Source organism: Zingiber officinale, chromosome 4A, assembly GCF_018446385.1.
Source record: "Zingiber officinale cultivar Zhangliang chromosome 4A, Zo_v1.1, whole genome shotgun sequence".
Classification (NCBI taxonomy): Eukaryota; Viridiplantae; Streptophyta; class Magnoliopsida; order Zingiberales; family Zingiberaceae; genus Zingiber; species Zingiber officinale.
Genome location: NC_055992.1, coordinates 115,615,547 through 115,635,501, shown reverse-complemented (window position 1 = coordinate 115,635,501; position 19,955 = coordinate 115,615,547). Strand labels below are relative to the sequence as shown.

The window sequence follows — 19,955 nt, the reverse complement described above, 5'->3', positions numbered from 1 at the left end:
TGGCCAGCGGTGACGAGGCGCGGCAACGAGGCACGGCGAGGTGACGAGCGAGGCTGCAATGAGAATGAAGAAGCAGGAGAAATAAAAAAAGAAAGAGAAAATGTTATATTAAAATAATATGACATGACAATGCTCCGTAACAATCCGCAGGATAGAGTCCGTAGCATAACAAATCTAACCAAAGAAAAAATATATCTTATTAACTCGGTCCCGTTATATATATATATATATATATATATATATATATATATATATATATATATATATATATAACGGGACTGAGTTAATAAGATATATTTTTTCTTTGGTTAATTTGTTTAGATTAAAAATTTTAGATGTTCATGGGTATATTATATGTATTTAGGGTTTAAAATTTTAAAATTTAGAAATTGGGTTATAATGAGTTTTAGATAATAAGATTTTTCTCTAGGTTAAGGCTTCTCTTTTGGGTTATATTTTTCAAGATAAATAATTTTAAGTGTTCATGGGGTATAATATATATGTATTTAAGATGTTTTAAGGAATTTTTAAATTTTAAAAATTAAAATAAATAAAAAAATAGAGTCAAGGTGCCCGGATTTAAACCCGAGATTAAATCTAGCCCCCGACTAAAAATTAAAAATAAAAATAAAAAATGAATCATGGACTGTTCCATAGAAAATAATCTATATACAAAATTGATGAATTTAAAAAACTTTAAATTATTTTAAATCAAAATCAATATTTTTAAAACTATTTTCAATATATATATGTCTTGAGATTTAAATTTGATAGTATAATTCGAGAGTAGTCAATTTCTATCATTTAAATTCATCCTGATTTTAATTTGGTAGCGTAAATTAAAAATAGTAAATTTTTGAACAGAAGGAAGGAATGTATCATCTCACAAATCAAGATTGATAGATTCCAACATATAAATATGGATGAGACATATCCATACTGTTAACCGTCCATGTTTTACTTTTCAAATAAAGTGATCTAACCAAACTGGACTATGTGATTAAAGATCTGATTAATCCATCAAAATATTTTTTTTGATTAAAACTATTATATTGTACAAGCTAAATTATTTAAGTCATTTATAGTATAAAGATTTGTGCTGAAATAATGAAGAGTTTCTGGAATTTTATGTGATCATTGTGTGCATTTTAATCTTAAAAAAACAAAATTTTATAAGCCTATAATATGATTTGTCATACTTTCTAGAAAAGAGTGTTGAGGAAAAATTTTAATGTTAAAATTTATTTGAGAATTATTGGGGAAAAAAATCAAACATATTGCTATACTAAAACTATTAGGTGTAATTCCAATACTAGAGCCCGTGTAATTAAACAAGTTACACAAAAATAGGTATAGAGCCCGTGTAATTAAACAAGTTACACAAAAATAGGTATATAAATGTTGAAAGATGACTAACTATATGTTTAGACAAGTTAGATTGATCCAATTCCAAAGGGGAAAATCGATTTGGAGAGGAGAGCCAGGTTTAACGAAGGGGGAAGAATCGATTTGGAGAAGAGAATTAATGTTTACACTAAATGAACGAGGATTAGTTAACGGTAGAAAAATAAGTGGGAATACAAATATTTTAGGAGAGATATAATTAGGAATGAAAATATTGTAAGGACATAAAAATTAAAAAATAAGAGGGGCATAATATTATATTTCTCAGAGTATGAAACATCAAGTGAATCTAAAGACACCAAGAGCATATCAGAATATTTTATTTAATTTTTTAAATAAACTTTCCCATCTTCATCTTCATCTTCATGAAATTTATTCCTACAATTTTCATTTCCTTATATAGAAAAATAACTATAGAAATAAAGTTGAGAAATTTATTGATACGCCTTTTTCTGTAGTGTCCATGTTTCTTTTACTATATTTCACCGAGTAGGCAGAATGCTATATTGTCACCGAGTAGGTACACGAAATTACTCCCGTGATTTTGGTGTTATGAAAATTAGTTAGGCTTCTTCTTTGAGTGAGCCTTTGTTTAATTTGATGCTTGTTATCGTTAGCTTGATTTAGCTTTACCACCAACATTAAGATTGTGTAAGATGAAATGCCAAACTCAAGCATAAACTCACTAGATCATATCAAGAACAATAAACTGATAGAAACAAAGATTTAAAAAAAAAGAAAAAAGAAAATTGTGTTTGTCTTCTACAATAAATGTATACAAAATTGGAGATCATTCTTGTTCGTCATCATCGGCAATCAGTAAATCTCTGCCATCGGCTCAGCCGCCGTTTTGGCTTCAGAATTCCCTGAGGAGCTTGCGCACCTGCTCGAGCGTGACGAAGAGGACGACGGTGAAGGGACCCTGGCGAGACACGGCGGGGACGAAGCCCTTGTACAGGGCCATGGGCCCTTCCGCCTTCACTGTCTTCAGGGCGCAGTCCATCGCTCCGGAGTACGGCGCCGCCGCACCCTTTTCCACCTTCATGTTCATCACCCGCGTCTTGACCACGTCCACCGGGTTGGACGCCGCGGCCGCCACCAGCCCCGCCACGAAGCTCGCGGCCACGTGCGTCCCAAGCCCATCCGCCCCCACGCCGCGGCGCCGCAGGATGGCCTCCTTGGCCTGGTCGTACGTCGCCAGCTGCGACGCCGTCACGATCATCGCGCGGTTCACCGTCAGAGACGACCCGCGCCAGAGGCTCGCCACGCCCTCCTGCCTCGCCATCCGCCCAATGGCGTCCAGGACGCTCTTGTAGTTGCGGCGCTCGGAGGGAGGGAGGCGCCCGTCGGCCTGCATCCGGACCATGGCCACGTCGGCGGGGTTGCCCACCACGGCACCAATCCCGCCGGCGAAGAGGCCTGCCGCGACCTTGCGATGGAGCGGGAGCGACCCAGGGCCGTCGTTACCAGACCGACTCCACTTCCCCTTCAGCATGTCGTAGAGCCCCATCCGCATGGTAGAATACAGCGTCTGCCGGAGGACGGTCGCCGAAACGCCGGAGAAGAGCGCGGCAGCGCCCTCAGTGCGGAGGATCTGCACGCCCACCGCGATCGGCCCGGGACGCCGCAGTGGCTTGAGCAGGGCCGGGTGGTGGTGAGGGAGACTGGCGACCCCACCGGTGCCATGGAGACCGACGACGGGGCGGAAGGCCGAGACCGCCGGGCTAACGTACTCCCCTTGGAGCTGCATCCGGACCTTGATAAGGTCAAGCGGGTGGGTGGAGCACCCTGCAACAACGGAAGCGACGCCACCTTCCACAAAGCCTTTGAAACCCATCTCTCACCCCCCAAGATCGCAGCTTTAGGCCTACAACAATGCCTACAACCAACTGGAGCTCAAATCGCTAGAGACGAGGAGATGGGAGTACAGTTGTGGAGGGCGGCGACTTAAGCCATTTATAGAGAGGGAGGGAGGAGGAAGAGGAACGGATTCCGGATTCCTTCCTCCGTCGCCACGGCCTGCTCAGTCTGTTCTTCACGCGCAGATTCATTAGGGTTTGGAATCTTTGCGGCGGAAGGCAGCCACGAGCCCTTGATCTATGATCGAACGGTCCCGACGGCAGCAATGGGTTCCGCGAAGATTCGCGACACGCGTCGTCGATCTGCGCCGCCGGCCACGGGAGGATCCTGGCCGTCCGTGAGTTTGGTAGAAAAAATTAGTAAGAGGAGCCGATTGGTTCGGAGCCACCGCAGCGCACGTGACTGCCGTTTTTCCCTAAAAATTTGATATATATATATATATATATATATATATATATATATATATATATATATATATATATATATATATATTTATTTATTTATTTATTTCGAAATCAAACTGTTAAATTGTAAACTCGGTGCGATATCGATCTCGTCGAGGGAATTCTCCGTCGCCACGCCGCCATGGCGCATCCCCTCTACGGCGCTTCAGGTCCTCTGCGATCGAGGTACTCGATGACCTCCTTCATTCCTACATCGATTCCTTTGTTTTTTTCCCTTCGAGAATTTTGTTTCGTTCTAGTTTTTTCTTGTTCTTTTATGAAAAAAATCCGGTTTTTGTGTGTGTTGGGGTCTCAGGGAAGGGCTCTTCGCTCGTCCAGCTGCTTCTTCAGACGAGATTCAATTGCGGATCGACCCGATGCATGGGGATTTGGATGAGGAGATCAGTGGGCTTTACGGGAAGGTCCGGCAGTTGAAAGGGGTGCGTTTTCCTCCTCTCTTTTTTCCTCTTTATTTCATTTCATTCTTGTCTATTGTTACGATAGGGGTTCAATTGTTGGAACTTGAATCAAGAAGCATCGGGGAGAAAAGGATGAGGGTTTTGTGTGAATTAAAGTCTGATACGCCATTTTATTTAGGGTTTAGGAGAATAAAAGCGAACTAAATCGATCTTCTTGTGAAATTCAAGTTTTATTTTTAAGAGAATCAAAACGACTGTGGTAGTGTCATTATCATGCCCTTGTGCACTCTTCCTTTCAATTGTTGGTATAACTTTGTGAAGGTACAAGCTTTATGGACCATCTTCATTCAAAGAGGACACGAATGATTTTGTATTAAAAAAGAGTGTTTTTCTTGGTAGTCATACTCTACTGAACAGATAGATAAAAAAAGGCAGTAATGATTTAGCAAAGTAGATTGCTCATTAACTAAGAAATTGAATAAATCCTTTTGAGAAAATGGTGAATGGTTAAGCTAGTATAGTAGTTCCTTGTTCACATTGAATTGTGCAATTCCTTATTTTTTTGGCAATACGGAAGCATTATGCTTCATCATGTTGGCTAAATCATGAAAGTGCCAGCAATGTATAAATTCTAAGGAGAACCACAGAAAATAGCTGCTCTCAATTCCTTGTCAATTGGTTACATGAATTTTATCCTGCCCATGAATTAGTTTCTATATGTATGGTACGTTACTAGAAATTAACAACCTAGCCTTGGAAACTACTTATTTATGAGGTTGTACATGCTATTAGTTTCAATACAAAATTTTTGGATAAACAGGTGCAATTGTCTTTCAATTCATTAGGGTTTGTAGAACTGCTACTAAGTGGTAAGATTAATGAGTCATGCTTGGTTGTTACATACTTGAACATGAATAAGGGAATGGTTGTCTACTCTCATAAGCAAGATAAGGGTGGTTCTTCTCCTTAATGCACGCCAACATTTAATGACATGATGAGAGCTTTGGTCTCCTCTCTTAAACAATACATACAATCTGAAAATGGTGATACTTAAAGATGATCATAATCATTAAGAAACCTTGTTATCTTTTTACTTAATTTCTTGTACTACTTATTGTTTGTTTTTTTAATGCCACTAATTGTTCCCCTTGCAATTCATGTTACAGGTAGCTCAAGAAATAGAGTCAGAAGCAAAGTTTCAAAATGACTTCATAACTCAATTGGTAATTTCCATTGTCATTTCTAAGTTTACACTCTTACATGCTTCAAACATTTGCCAAGTTAATGTAGAAACTTGACCTGTCATTACCATGTAGTGTTGCTCAAAAACTGTCTTCACTACTGTAGTTCCATTACATTCATCCTGTTTTTTTGTCGTTTCAGAAACTTTAAGAAGTCAGATGACTGTTTGCGGAAGGCTCTGGGGTAAACACCTAGGTGTTGGAAACCACGCAAGGCCCCTCTAGAGCATATTAATTCTTGTTGGAAAGATGACTTCGAAAACAAGGCTTCTCTAGGTTTGAACCTCACTAGAAGCCTCATCTGACCACTTAAGCATGTGTACTTGAATTCCCCAGAATCACTAAAGATGAGTAGGGGTGAATTCAAGTAAATGGGAAGGATCCTACTTGATTTACAAAGTATCAAAGGTGGATCCTACATGAATAGAGACTCTCCGATGCCTCCAGTTGGAAAATTTTATTGAAAAAGACGAATGGATGTGCCCTATATAGGCCATCTAGTCATCAAAATACCTCAATACAAGAGTAAAACAGAGGGAGAAAACTAGATCTTGTTTTTATCAAGTCCCAGAAACAAAATTGGGTGTCTCATTGTTGGAAAATACCATCAAGACATTGGCCAAAAGTTTAGGGACACCGCCACTTCTAAAAACATCAGGATGTTAGCCACGACATCCTTTAGCATACTTTCAGAAGGAAAAAAGAAAAATAAAAACAAAACAAATATCTTCAAGAATTTATGTTGATTTAGCAACAGATGAAAAGAGGTTTAAGTGAGTATAACACTCCCATATTTTGGTTGCATGATTGACTTGTGGTTTGCTAAGTCAGCCATTATACTGATTTCTCATGCAAAGACTTTTGTTCTAAAAAAGCATCAATTCTACAGGAACGTTGTTGGATGTGCAATTTGAGTCTCGCGTGTTCTTTTTATAATTAGGCTAACATAACAAATATTTTTGCATATTTATGTATTTTGCTTCTTTACTTGTAGACTTAATAAATTTGAATGCTTCTCATGAATCTGTGGATGTTAAACAGCAAATGACCTTAACCGCTGCCCAGGCTGGGGTGAAGAATAACATGAGAAGGTTGAATAAGAGCGTCATCCAAAAGGGTTCAAATCATGTATTCCATGTGATTCTGTTTGCACTTTTCTGTTTCTTCATCGTCTATTTTTGGTCGAAGATCTCCCGAAGGTGAAGGGATTACCATGCAAGAGGGTGCGACCAGACAATCTTCTGATTCTCAACTTGCCTGTTATAGATGCTTGATCATTTTATTCAAATGATTGAAGCAGCTAACCCAGTATATCTTGCTGCAATGTATATGACTTCCCATTGTGAGGATCTTTGCCAATGTAATTTGCTATTGTAATATTTTCTGTTTCTTCTTTTCCCTGTTCTTGGAGACTTTCTGCCAGAAGCTTGAGCTCATGGAATGATGGAAAACCAAAGTCAAGAAAGCTCTCCTTTTGTGATTGGCGATCAATAGATTATCAAACTGGGAGATGCAACTGATATATCTTTCGGTGACCAAATTAGAAACCATACAAATGAAAGTTGCTAGCTACTCTAGTGGCTCTTCGTCAAGGAAGGCCTATCGGATCGAGCTTCGCCTTGAAGAGGATCAAGAACTACCAAAGGGATTTCATGTAGTAGGGGGGACTGACTAAGTTGTCAAAGGAGAGCAGAGGTTGGAAGGTCACCTAAAACAGACACCATACAGGACCAAAAGGGGTGATGCCAATGACTCATTTGAGAAAATTAAACCCTAAAATAAGCACTTTCTATTGACCAAGATTTTTTTTCCCAGAGTAAATAACAAGGATAATTTCCATATAGCAAGAGTTTGACGCTCATGTTGGGCATTTTCCAACATTTTTGAATGCCCTCAGAATTCGAACTACTGGCGACGCTTAAGTGCCATATCAAGATCCATTTACACTTTGCGGATTTATCTAATAGTGGGTGGAATCAAGCCTCCCACCTCTATATTAACTTGGGTAAATTACTTTCTCCACCCCTACAGCACACCCCCTCTCTCCCTTTAAATAACCTTTTTACCTATTCCTTTAAAATAACAAGTTATTTTATTTTTTTTCCTATTTTATTTACTTTCTTTAGTTTTATTTTTTCAATTTTATTTACTTAGTTTTATTTTTAAAAATAAATTTTATTTATTATTTTTTCATATTTTTTTTTATTTTTTATCCATATTTTACTTTCAAATTTTTTATAAACAATAACCCCTAAAATCTATTATTAAAAAAAAATAAAGATTATAAGATATCGAATCCTCTATTCCAATATCATCTGTCCCCCGTGTCCTAGTCATTGCCCCAGCCCATCGGTGGCGGCATCACCGGCGGCCTTCGGCCGCCGATCCGATTAAAACTATATCCTAGGGGGAAGGTGAATGGGGTCGCCATCGACGCGATCAACCCCGAAATTCAACTGGATTTGAGTAAACTTTCCTTCGTCGACGATCTGAGTCCCTACTTGAATTCAGCCAAATTTCGATGTTGATCGCCCTGATAGCGACCCCCGAGTTCACCTTCCCCTAGGGTATAGTTCTGGTCGGGACGACGACCAGGGTATAGTTTTAATCGAGGCGACGACCAGAGGCCGCCAGTAGTGGGCTTGAGGCGACGAGTAAGATAGGAGGACAGAGAAAATTAGGGACAAAAGATCCAATCTCATATTATAAATATAAAAAAAACATGACTTTTTTGTCGAAAAAATACTTTAAAAAAAAATAGTATAAAGGTAAATAATATGATGGGACTGAGAAAAGAGTGTGTACGAAAATCTACGACTGAAAAATAAATAAAAGTTTATAAATATATAATAAAAAATTTAAAAGAATTAAAATTATAAAAAAACTGATTAAAAAACAAAAATTAATAAAATAAAATAAAACAAAACGATATATATATATATATAATTTTTATTTTGATGCATATTTTTATATTATTTAAATTTTTACAAATAATACTTAAAATCTAAGATAAAAAATAAACAAAGATTAAAATAAATAATAAAAAAATTATTCAAAAAATAAAACTGATCAAAAATAAAATTAGTTAAAAAAACAAAACTTAAAAAAATTAAAATAAAAAAAAAACGTGAATGAGGAATAAGGAAAAAGATAGAAGGGTAAATATCATTATATTTTTATGGTGAGCCTGGGAGGAGAGGGTGTCAGCGGAGGTGGGAAAAATGACTTAAAGCTCGTATATCTAGATTAACAAATAATAAAAAAAGAATTTTTTACTGACCAATATTTTATACCGCATTAAATATTAAACTTCTATATATATATATATATATATATATATATATATATATATATAAAATAAATGAGTCCTTTTTGCAGTGGAAAAAAAAATCCAATATATGCATATATACAATTCCCAAGAAAGGAAAGCAATAAAATACAATTATATGGCAAAATAAAGCTACCATTTTTATTACATAAGAACCAACTTTGTTTTTGTTTTTGTTTTTATTTTTATTTGGCACAACAGCTTAGATAGTCATTAACTCAGTGGAGCTCCATCAAATTAAAAAAAAAACTTGACCATAAAAAACAAGGTTGTAAACAACTAAAGCTTAATCAACTTCTACTTGCAACATTAGGAGGAAGCCTGCTGCTGTTCATCAGTTGCATCACTTCCAATGAAACTAGAAAGATGACCATTGAAATCAGATCCATATATATGCCCCATTTTTTCCTTTTTTGTTTCCATATACCTTCTATTTTCGTTGGTGATTGGAGTTAGCAGGGGAACTTTGCCGGCAATGCTCAATCCGTAGCCCTTGAGTCCATGATACTTGGAAGGGTTGTTCGTCATCAGTTTCATAGTCCGAACGCCGAGGTCTTGTAGAATCTGGGCAACATAAATGAGTTAGTTTATCAATGAAGTATGCTTCTCTAAATATATATATACTCAACAGTCAAAATGATCTTTTTTAGTGATACTAGAAGTTTATCATGTAAAAGAGAAGTGAAAAAGTAATAGATAAGGTGTTGAACATACTCGCATGCGAGACAAGACTGTAGTTGCAAGAGAAAGATACTTATTTTCAGAAAGGGAGACAACCCAGAAATTTTGCCACTATTCATTAAGAAATAATCACACTAAAAAATATGCTAATTTACCATGATGGGATGCGACTCTAAAATGTTCACTGATTTAAGTGGACAAACTAGTTGATTCCTACAGTCCATACCATAAGTTTGGTTAATGGTATTTTACCTGCGCTCCAATGCCGTATTCCCGTGAATCTACGGGTAATCCTAGCTCCTCGTTAGCTTCCACAGTGTCACGCCCATCATCCTGTAAATTGTAAGCACGAAGTTTGTGACCAAGGCCGATACCCCTGCCTTCATGTCCACGAAGGTAAACTAGCACACCCCTTCCAGCTTTTTCGATCATTTCCATAGCTAGCGCAAGCTGATTGCCACAGTCGCACCTAGCAGATCCAAATATGTCACCAGTGAGGCACTCAGAATGCACCCTTACAAGGATATCGTGGCCATCTCCAATATCTCCCTGAATGATATTAGGTCTATAAATGACAATAGAATAAATGTGGCAAAGCAAGCAAAAGGGTACAAAAAAATGCACGTAAGATTGTATTGAATGCTGCTTACTTTAACCATAGCAATATGTTCCATTCCATCAAGAAGTGATCGATAACAATAGGCCTGAACAGAACCCCATTTCAATGGTAGGCGTGCAATAGAAGCACATTCAACTAACCTATCCCTTTTCCTCCTATATCTGTCATAATCTCACATGGTCAGAACAATAATTTATCACAAAAACTGACCAGAATAAGAAAACAAGACTGAATAATCCTGAGGCAACTAAAAGAATCCAACATGAGAAGTCATTGTGTTGAAGCAACAAAAACACTGAGCTAAACTCCAAGGCTAAAATGTGGGAAGGACATTACAAGAGATGAGAAAATAGAACAGAAGTTCTATGTAGGGAAAAGTGTAATTAGTTGCTCACCTAGTATTTGCATTCATTCATCGTGTTATCTTAACCAAGAAAAAGATCAGAAAAGTACATGGTGCTTCAAACTAAAGACAAGAAACAAAAGTAGGAAGTTCTTATTGGTTGATGGAAAAGGTCAAATCAATAAACTTTAATCTCAGAAGTTACTGTAAGGGCCACCTACCTGTAAATGTATTACTAAAATAATTATCACCAATTTTATCATTTTTCGATAGTATCTTATAGTTTTTGTTATTTCAATTGGGTTGGTACTTTTAAGTCCTTAAGATGGTTCGACAATCGTCCAAGTAGATCATAGTCAAGAGGATGTAAACTCTATCTAAATTAATGTGGTGAGTTTAAGTGAAAATTCAAGTAAAGGATAGTAGGAGAGCTCTTTAGGGTTCAAGTGAGGGATCATCAATTTTCTAAGGTGAAGTCATTTAAAGACAAACATTAAGAGGATCCTCTTTGGTTAAGTCAGTAGAGGAATTTTCTAACGTAATCTAGTACTTCAATTATAAGTTCATAAATTTTTCGTAAGTTGAGAGCTTTGGATGTTGTCACCTTTTATTAATTTAGCTCCCTTACATCTTGTATTGTGTATTTTTGACAGTGATGCTATTAGGTGCAGAATAATTATCATGCTGCAAAGTTTTTTTACACTCATACTCTGCAAGCAATGTCCATTCATAATGTGGGAGCATGGTTTCTATCATCAAATTAAAACTACCAATGAACCACACAAAAAACAATATCATCGTTGTTTGTGTTAAAGCTAAAAACAATTAGCCTGTTGACACAACGAGAGAATTTGATAATGCACCTGATCAAATCTGCAATTGAAATTATCTTCAAGTTCTCCTCCTTGGCAAACTCACGTAGTTTAGGTAACCGAGCCATGGAACCATCACTTTCATCAACAATCTCACAAAGAACTCCAACCGGAGGTAACCCAGCTAATACAGCCAGATCAAGTGATGCTTCGGTATGTCCAGCTCTTTTCAAAACACCACCTTCCCTGTATCTCAATGGGAAAATATGACCTGGACGGTTGAAATCTTTAGATTTTGAATCAGGTGAAGCAAGCATCGTAACTGTCCTGGCTCTGTCTGTAGCAGAGACACCGGTACTTGTACCATCTTTAGCATCCTGAAAATAGAACCGTGGAATGATCCCATAATTTTAGAAATCAATGGTCAGCCAATGTAAGAAAGAAAAAGTAGCTGAATGCAGGCATTTAAGAATGAAGAAAATTGTACCACAATCCATATGTTTACATCACATATTTTTCTATGAAGCATTGCAGTTCATGCAGATAGAATAAGCAATTACTTGCAAATAGTATGAGTAACACAAGTTGCCAACTAAAATACAGTTTAATTTAGTAGTATTGGGGTAGACCACCTCCCCTTTTCCCACTCAAAAGTAGTAGGAAAAATGGAAAAACTTTGCCAACTTAAGTAGTCACCATATATAACTCATGTCATCAAACAAAAAGAAAACTAATTCCTTAAACTGATATAAGTGAATAGGCAGTCAACAAGCAGTCCGACACCTATGGTTCCAAAGAGGTATTAATTAATATGTAAAGCTGGTGTCTCTATAGCAAGCTTTCCCAAACCATATGCACCCAAGACATGCCTCTTCTTGCTTTCATTTTTCTAAGTGTTGGGGAGTTAAATATAAATAAGAGTTAAGGGATTATTTGTAATATTTTTTATTCATCAATAATATATAAAGGTAGAGAGGCTTACCTACAGTCCCTATGGAAATATAGTTTTCCCTTTAATATGGTGTTAGAGTCACTTCCTTTTTCCTCGTATAACAACTGTCTATGACAAGCACTGGGCAAACTCCAAGTGAGCTTCTTCCCAACGACCGCTATCTCCTTCTGTTATCCCACATGAGTTGGGAATCTGCTCCACTGTTGCTCCTCCTGCCGTGCTTGCATCTTCCCCTTCTTCATCGCTCTAGCGGCTTGTGGAGGCATTGCATCTTGAGCAGCACTGCCACCCATGTCTCTCCTTACATCTTGCATCCAATCTTGCTAGTACGTCCCATGACATCACTCCTTCCAACATTGCATCAGTTGCTCCTCTCAATGTTGGTGTTGGCGTCACTCCTTCTAGCTGCAAAGTTAGGTGTCTTTCTTTACCTTTAATCAGCTTTGGGCAACCTAGCTTCCCTATATTGAGTTCACTGCAATAGCACTAAGTTCGTTTTTGCCTTCACCTCCTGTCATTTGTTACAACTAAATTTGCCAATGCCATCCAGATCCGCTGTCGCCTCCTAAGTCTGCCTTGTCATTGGAACATGATCTAACCTTGTTTTTTTTAAGGTTTGAGTCAATATTCTGTTTGTTATTGTAGGTCCAATCTAGTTGGGACTTGTTTAGGCCCAATCTAGTTAGGCTTTGTTTAAGTTCAATGTAGTTAATTCATTCATTCTTTTGGAGCTAATAGATAATTTCAGCCACATTCGGTGTGCCCTTATCTATCCATGTGAGTCATTCCATGGATTTCAAATCAGCATGCCCTTTTATCTACACGTGTCATTCTATAGATTCCAAGTCGGTAAATCCTTTTCTCTCCATGTGCATCATTTTGTGAATCTCAAACCACCATACCATTTTCTCTCCACATGCGTCATTCCATAGATCTAAAGTTGAATCTCTCTTCTCTCCATGTATATCACCGTGTCAATATCTCAAGTCGAGGCAGTCCTCTTTTCACCTATGTCATTTTGCAAACCTTAATTTGGATCAACCCTGCTCTCTCTCTCTCTCTCTGTCATTCCACGAACATCTCAAGTTGGATACATTCTGTCTCCATGTACATCATTTTGTGGGCATATTAGTTGAATATATTTGTAACAAATAGGTCCCTATAGAATATCCAAAGTTTGGAATTAAAAAATGCAAGGGTTAAGGGGTTATTTGTAATATTTCCTATTCATCAACAATATATAAAGGTAGAGAGTGCTACTTGGGGTCTCTGAGAATTAAGGAGTCTAATCTTCCCCTCATGACTAAGAAACATTATTAACTAGTAAAACAAATAAAAGTAACATACCACTGAGACGGTGAAAGCTGTGCATAGTTTCTCCTCATTTTCTTTGTTTGATACCATGAGAGGAAGCTCTAACCTTTCAAGATCTTCAGCTTTCATACTCGCACAGACAATTCCAGTCCCATGTTTCACAATAAAAGCCATGGCCTCTGGCGTCACCAAAGATGCTGCCATAATGAGATCTCCCTCATTTTCTCTATCTTCATCATCAACAACAATCACAAACTGCAAGGAAACAACATATAATGATGATGAAAAAGGTCTATGGAGATGAATGAGTCATAAGAAAGCATTTAGAAAAGCAAAGCAAACCTTGCCTTGACGAATGTCTTCAATTGCCTCTGGAATAGAGGAGAATCCTTTTGTAGGACAATCCAAATCAAGTTCTCCATTGTAGATAGGAAAGTCATTCGGAACTGGAGAAATATCAGCTACAACTGTTTGGATGGATGTTGCATCAGCTTGAAGAATATAACTGTTATGTGCATTATCTTGTTCACTAACAGCACTATCTGCTGATTCTACATCGCCCTCACTAGAGTTTGGTATTGTCACAAATGCACCATTTCCTTTTAAAGCAAAGCATATTGTTCTCTTGTAACCATTTGATGTCACATTGGGAATCAAATTTACTGAAACTTTATCACAACTCAACCCTACGATCTTTTTGAAAGAACTCAATGCTCTTGTACCATACTGCACCCTGTTAACAGCCATGATAAGACAACAGGTAAGGATCCACCAAGAAAGAACTATCATTTTACATTAATGAGATTCAATCGATAGATTAAGCTATGCTTTAAGAATTTTCCCATACCATCAGACTACAACCTAATTATTTTAAATCAAAAACCAACGTGAAGCAGACATGCATGAAGTGCTAAATATATCGACAACAAGCTTATGAAAAGGGCATCAGTGCTTGGTTAAAAATTGCACCTTTTGAAAAAGTATTTTCTTCTCCTAGCTAACCCTTTCTATGAAAAGATAGAACTATAAATTTAACATGGAAGTTCAACTTTTCAGATCTTACCGAGTGAAACGAAGTCCAACGGGCGATGAAGAAAAAGCAAGAGAAGTCATCCGCAATTGCCACCTAGTCCTGGTTTAACAAACTTGAATTCATATCTTCAATCAAAACCTATCAAATTGCATCTACTGAAAACAAATCCCTGAAATTGATATTATGCAAGCATCCCTGAAGTTTCCAACAATAAGGCTACCTCCTCTACAACTTCTTAGCAACTATTTTCGTGATACCACCAAAGTAGTTGAAGAAGATGTACCACATAAATTTTGGCAAAACAAATCAATATTTTTATTAAATATATTCAAAATTTATTTTTTGGTTGACTTGTTATCTTTAAGTAGGTGTTTGTCATTATAAAATCTAACACTACATATATTTCATTCAAAATTTAAAAAGTAAATATTATTAATTTAATTGAATTTAATTTGATATTATTTAGTTAAAAATATACCTTAAAAATATTTTAGATTTATTATTTAATTACATTGTTCTCTTGTCCTTTTTTTTATTACATTTTAATTATTTTTCTAAAAAATTTTATAAATATTAGTTTCAAAATGTATAAATGCTTGACCTCCTAAGCAAGTAACTCTAGCATCTCTTTGGTGCTGAGGAGATCAATGGTGTGGTAGAGGCCAAAGAGATGTAAAAGTCGTGTGTTTAGGAGGTCGAACATTTAAATATTTTAGATTTAACATATATATATATATTTTCTCAGAAAAAATAATTAAATTAAAACCATATATAAAATGAAGAAGAATAAGAGAACAATGCAATCAAATAAATATTAAATTTGAATATACTTTAAAGTTTAAACAAATAATAACAAACTAAGTTTAACTAAATTAACATTTACCTTTTAGATTTGAATGATATATACAGTGGTCATATTTTACAATGATGAATGTGTTATTTCAATACTCAAAAGGTAACAAATCAACCCAAAAAATAATTTAAATAGGTTCAATAAAAAGCATTGACCTGTTTTTCCGAAAAGCTTGTGGTACACCTCTAATAAGATACTCTAATGGTATCCATAGAACAGTTGTCACAAAGTCATTGCATTATTAGACCCCAACTCACCTAGACACATCAAGAATATAAAGTGATCAACATATTGTAGCACGTATGAAAGGACCACAGACACACATAACCAATTGTTACTCGCTAGAACCATCATCCTTCTTCTCTTTGTTCCTTGTTCATCGTGAAGATGCACCTGCTATCCCTATTCCTCTCCCTCCCTCTCTCAGAGACATTGCGGTTGTTGTTTTACTGCCAGGATGTTGCTTCATTGCGACTTTTTGATCAAATCTTTAAAGGAGGTACTCCTTTCATTTGGAAACTTCAGGGATGCTTCCATAATTTCAATTTTAGGAATTTAGTTGGAGGTACTCTTTTCATCGATCTCTTTTAATTTAATAATCTTTTGCCTAATGTTTTCCACTTTTGTAATATGTGTGTGTGTGAAAAAGGTTGTCAATGTTACAATGAACTGTGTGCGCTAGCATTTATTGATATACTATAGCATAACAGTGCAAAAGGTTGTCAATGTTACAAAAAAGAAATGGATATCAAGTGTGAAATCAATTGCATGAACTCATCCACGGTATCATCTCTATTTAATTAGATCATAATTTTAATTTGTATATTTCTTTCTCATCAAATGGTCTTCTCTCCTAGGGAGATCTACAAGATCATGAACAAATTCCATCGACTAGGTATGCCTTTTCCTCTTGTTAGCCTGAGCATGTGGCCCAAAGCATTCAGATTCACAGTTGTTCAACATGAACGTAAGGATTGTGAGAGAGTATCATAGGCTTTTGAAGAAAGATGAAGTACCTCATCACAAGCCCTTGAGTACATCTCATTTGCTAATCTTGGTTTGCCATCTCTTGCCAAGGCTTCCACCAGTACTTCATAAGTTGTTTCATTTGGTTTGGGCTTGTAAATTTTCATGTGGTAAAACCACTCCAAAGTAGCATTTTGCATACCATTCTTCGCACACACAGAAATTATTGCATTAGAAGTGACCACGTTTGAATTAATACCTACTGATCTCATTTCACTAATGACAGATTCAACCATCTCCAGATAACCTTTCTCAGTATAAACTGATGTCAATATTGTACATGCATATAGGTTTGGTTTGACACCCACTTTACCCATATGCTCCCACATGCGGAGTGCTTCATCATAAAGCTTACCTTTTCCAGTGCACTCAGCAGATCTCCATAAGATACTATGGTTGGTTTCTCCCCCTGCTCCACCATCCTAGTGAATATCTGTACAGCAACCAATGTTTCTGATGCTTTAGAGCAAGCTAAAAGGACAGCTCTCCATTCTCTGTTTCCTGGTCTTAAGCCTTTCTCTTGCATCTTGTCGATGATCCTAATAGCCGATTTCCACATCCCTTTTTTCCTCGCAGCAGTTAGCAGAAAGTTGAAATGCGATAGGATCAGTTCATATGATAGATTATTTGGGCCAGGTCCAATCTCCAGCAAGTCCTCCAAGATCCCAAGAGCTGTCCACTGCTTTTTAGCCTTGGCCGTTACCCATTTCACATGATTGCATACAGATGAACTTATGTCATTGTGCATATCCTTTGTTCTTCTATAGAACTCCATGGCCACAGAATAATGGCTATCTCGTGTGCACACCCATAAAAGGCATTATAATCTACTCGGTTAGGTTTTAATAGTGCCTCATCCATTACCTGGGGTTAGCGTCCCGGCCATGTGCTTTCAGCTGTATACCTGCATTTACCTCCCTCCATATCCGTGAGACCGGTTCTAGGGGGGTCACTGATGTGGCGGTTTCACTTTTTTAAAATTATTAGGAGCTGGTTTTCAGCATTTACTAGCTATTGCCATATCATGAGATAACATATACTGATTGTGAACTTTCCAAGTTTAATAAACTCATTCTAACATATACTGATTGTGAACTTTCCAAGTTTAACAAACTCATTCTTCCAATCGTCACTGTTGGTCTTACCAATTTCACCTCTCTGATACTTGTCTCTCAACTGGACAAAGCAAGAAACTGTGCCAAACAAGTCATCCATCTTCTTGTATGATAGTAAGATGGTTGAATAAGTGACAGAAGATGGAGATTGGCTATTACTTTTAATATCACCAAGCACATTTAGAGCATCGTTTGACCTGCCTTGTTCAAGGTAAAATGTTGACTCCCTAATTTTTCTTAATCTAATGCCCAAGTCAAATAGAAAGACTTTCTGGAAGGAGTCGGCTTATTGAGCTCATAAGAAGAGGCAAATTTAGCATCGGAAACAAGTAACCTACTTGTTCACAAAAGATTCCATTTTCTTAGACCTTTACTACTACGGTCCACAAGAAATATAAGATTGGCTAGGACAGCTACGACTACCAAGTAAAAAACCAAATCTTTCCACAATTTTCTCCCTCCTCAACGATCCGCAATCCAAGAATCTCCCGTACTCCATAAAAAAAAAATCCTGTTTTGACATGGGGTTCATACTTCATAGCTTCAAACAAAATCCAGCAAATTTGCATGACTGCATCTACTCAAAAACGAAATCCCTAAAGTTAAAATGATGCAATCGTCCCCAACAAAGCAACAAAAAGAGTACCTTCTTCAGAGACTCGATCGGCGAGCGCCGGCGGCGAGGCAGCGTCCGGGTAGTAGATCGGCAATAGCAAACTCCCCGTGAGAGGGAGAGGAAGAGAGTGCGTTCGGTGTGCAAGGGAGCATTATATACAAGGGAGGAAGTCGGAACGGATAAGGAACGAAGGGAGTGCGATGGATAGATATGGAGAGATCGGAGGAAGCTCGAGGAAGCTCAACCGTGTCCAGCCAAGCTCACCTGGTACAATTTATCTTTTTATTTAAATCGTTAAAAAAAACCTTTAAAATCATTAAAATAAACTAAAATTGTTATCTAAACTATTCAGAGAAATATTATAAAGTATTGGGGGAAAAATGAGAAGGGCGGTTTAAATTAGGATTAATAACTTTAAGCCCCTGAATTTTATAGCAAGTTGTATTTTGTCCCCTCTATTTAAAAAACTACACTCAACGCTCCTTTGACATAAAGTAAAAAGGGTAAAAAAAATAACGAAAATAACCCTAACCTAAATCAGACTTCTAAAAAAAAAGAAAAATAAAAAAAATCCCACAAAACCATTAAAAGTTTAACCTTAACCCAACCTGATTTATATATAAGTTCAAAATCTTACTTATTCCTAGAAAAAATATCCTCATAAAATTCATATATGTACTAGTATAAACAACAGAAAAAACAGTAACTCTGAATTCTAAATTAATTAATCAAAATTAAATGAAGATAGAATAAAGTTTATCATTAAAAATCAAAATAAAAACCATTTATGATCTAGAAAAAAAATCATCCTTTTAATTTTTGCCCAAAAGTAAATTTTCATTTCAAAACAACACCCTTTTGAAACGAAAAGTATTTTTAACTGCTTTGAAATAAAAATTTACTTTTGGACAAAAATTAAAAGAGTGATTTTTTTCTAAATCATCAAAGGATCTTCATTTTAATTTTTAATGATAAATTTTGTTCCATCTTCATTTAATTTTGATTCATTAATTTAGAATTTTGACTCTTTTTTATTTGGTAAAATGAGTTTTTGACTGATTATCCTTTTCAGAGTTACTGTTTATCTGTTGTTTATACTGGTGCATGTATGAATTTTGTGAGGATATTTTTTCCAAGAATAAGTGAAATTTTGGGCCTATATATAAATCAAATTTGGTTAAGGTTAAGCTTTCAACGGTCTTGTGGGATTTTTTTTTATTTTTCATTTTCTTCTAGAAGTCTGATTTAGGTTAGGGTTATTTTGATCATTTACTTGTTTTTCCTTTTTACTTCATGTCAAAGGAGGGTTAAGTGTAGTTTTTTAAATAGAGGAGAGTAAAATGTAACTTTACTATAAAATAAGGGGGGCTCAAAGCTATTAACCCTTTAAATTATACACATTATTAAAAAGATATTCTTACTTAACAACAACGTTACTACGTTAAGTTGATAAGTCACTTATTATAAATGATTCCTGATTTATTTTGATGTTCGATAGAAAATTTTTATAAAATAGATTATCCCAAGAATAGTTAGTTAAGCCAGATACATGATATCAATTAAAAAAAGATTCTTTAAAAAAATTAATAGGACATATCGTCAAATATTGTTATTCTTAAAATACCTTTTTCCAACATTATTTATCAATTGCTACAATGAGTAGTTACTACAACATTATTCTTTACTTCGAGAGTTATTATAGTAACTATGACTAGCTGCTACAATATGTAGAAATTATTAAGCAGTTGTTACTATCCCCAGGGTGTAGTGCAGACGGTGGGCATATGACATCTCTAGCATAAGGGAGTCGTTATGATAACGGATCTATCTTTTTATTAAGTAGTTGTTACAACTGTTTTAAATAATTTTGATAAAATTTAAATAATTTTGATCAAG

At 36.3% G+C, this 19,955-nt stretch overlaps 3 protein-coding genes and 1 pseudogene across 4 annotated transcripts; 1 reads left to right on the top strand and 3 right to left on the bottom strand.

Annotated features, from left to right (window-relative positions):
- Positions 1-2,091: 2,091 nt before the first annotated feature.
- Positions 2,092-3,443, bottom strand: LOC121973581 (mitochondrial uncoupling protein 5-like). The gene has a single exon (XM_042524981.1). It carries the CDS (start codon positions 3,239-3,241, stop codon positions 2,261-2,263), a length of 981 nt encoding a protein of 326 aa, XP_042380915.1. The 5' UTR covers positions 3,242-3,443; the 3' UTR covers positions 2,092-2,260.
- A 320-nt stretch (positions 3,444-3,763) lies between these two features.
- Positions 3,764-6,755, top strand: LOC121970688 (bet1-like protein At4g14600). Its single transcript, XM_042521548.1, has 4 exons — positions 3,764-3,893; positions 4,024-4,147; positions 5,293-5,349; positions 6,409-6,755. Exons 1-4 carry the CDS (start codon positions 3,850-3,852, stop codon positions 6,568-6,570), a joined length of 387 nt encoding a protein of 128 aa, XP_042377482.1. The 5' UTR covers positions 3,764-3,849; the 3' UTR covers positions 6,571-6,755.
- Positions 6,756-8,787: 2,032 nt separating this feature from the next.
- LOC121970686 (probable bifunctional riboflavin biosynthesis protein RIBA 1, chloroplastic) lies at positions 8,788-18,298 on the bottom strand. Of its 2 annotated transcripts, XM_042521545.1 has the most exons (8): positions 18,090-18,298; positions 14,480-14,548; positions 13,759-14,149; positions 13,450-13,671; positions 11,202-11,527; positions 10,027-10,156; positions 9,629-9,925; positions 8,788-9,259 (listed from the first exon to the last, which is right to left on the bottom strand). In XM_042521545.1, exons 2-8 carry the CDS (start codon positions 14,527-14,529, stop codon positions 9,005-9,007), a joined length of 1,671 nt encoding a protein of 556 aa, XP_042377479.1. In that variant the 5' UTR covers positions 14,530-14,548; positions 18,090-18,298; the 3' UTR covers positions 8,788-9,004. The 2 variants fall into 2 exon arrangements, with proteins under 2 accessions (XP_042377479.1, XP_042377480.1); XM_042521546.1 differs by lacking the exons at positions 14,480-14,548; positions 18,090-18,298 and having other exon boundaries at positions 13,764-13,898.
- Positions 14,555-18,083, bottom strand: LOC121970687 (annotated as a pseudogene).
- Positions 18,299-19,955: the final 1,657 nt, after the last annotated feature.

Coding starts and splice junctions, on each gene's coding strand:
- LOC121973581 (XM_042524981.1), bottom strand. CDS start 3,241: ATGGGTTTCAAAGGCTTTGTGGAAGGTGGCGTCGCTTCCGTTGTTGCA.
- LOC121970688 (XM_042521548.1), top strand. CDS start 3,850: ATGGCGCATCCCCTCTACGGCGCTTCAGGTCCTCTGCGATCGAG. Junction 4,148..5,292: donor AGGTCCGGCAGTTGAAAGGG/GTGCGTTTTCCT, acceptor TTCATGTTACAG/GTAGCTCAAGAAATAGAGTC. Junction 5,350..6,408: donor ATGACTTCATAACTCAATTG/GTAATTTCCATT, acceptor GATGTTAAACAG/CAAATGACCTTAACCGCTGC.
- LOC121970686 (XM_042521545.1), bottom strand. CDS start 14,529: ATGACTTCTCTTGCTTTTTCTTCATCGCCCGTTGGACTTCGTTTCACT. Junction 10,157..11,201: donor TCAATTGCAGATTTGATCAG/GTGCATTATCAA, acceptor AGATTATGACAG/ATATAGGAGGAAAAGGGATA. Junction 9,260..9,628: donor AATACGGCATTGGAGCGCAG/GTAAAATACCAT, acceptor TATGTTGCCCAG/ATTCTACAAGACCTCGGCGT.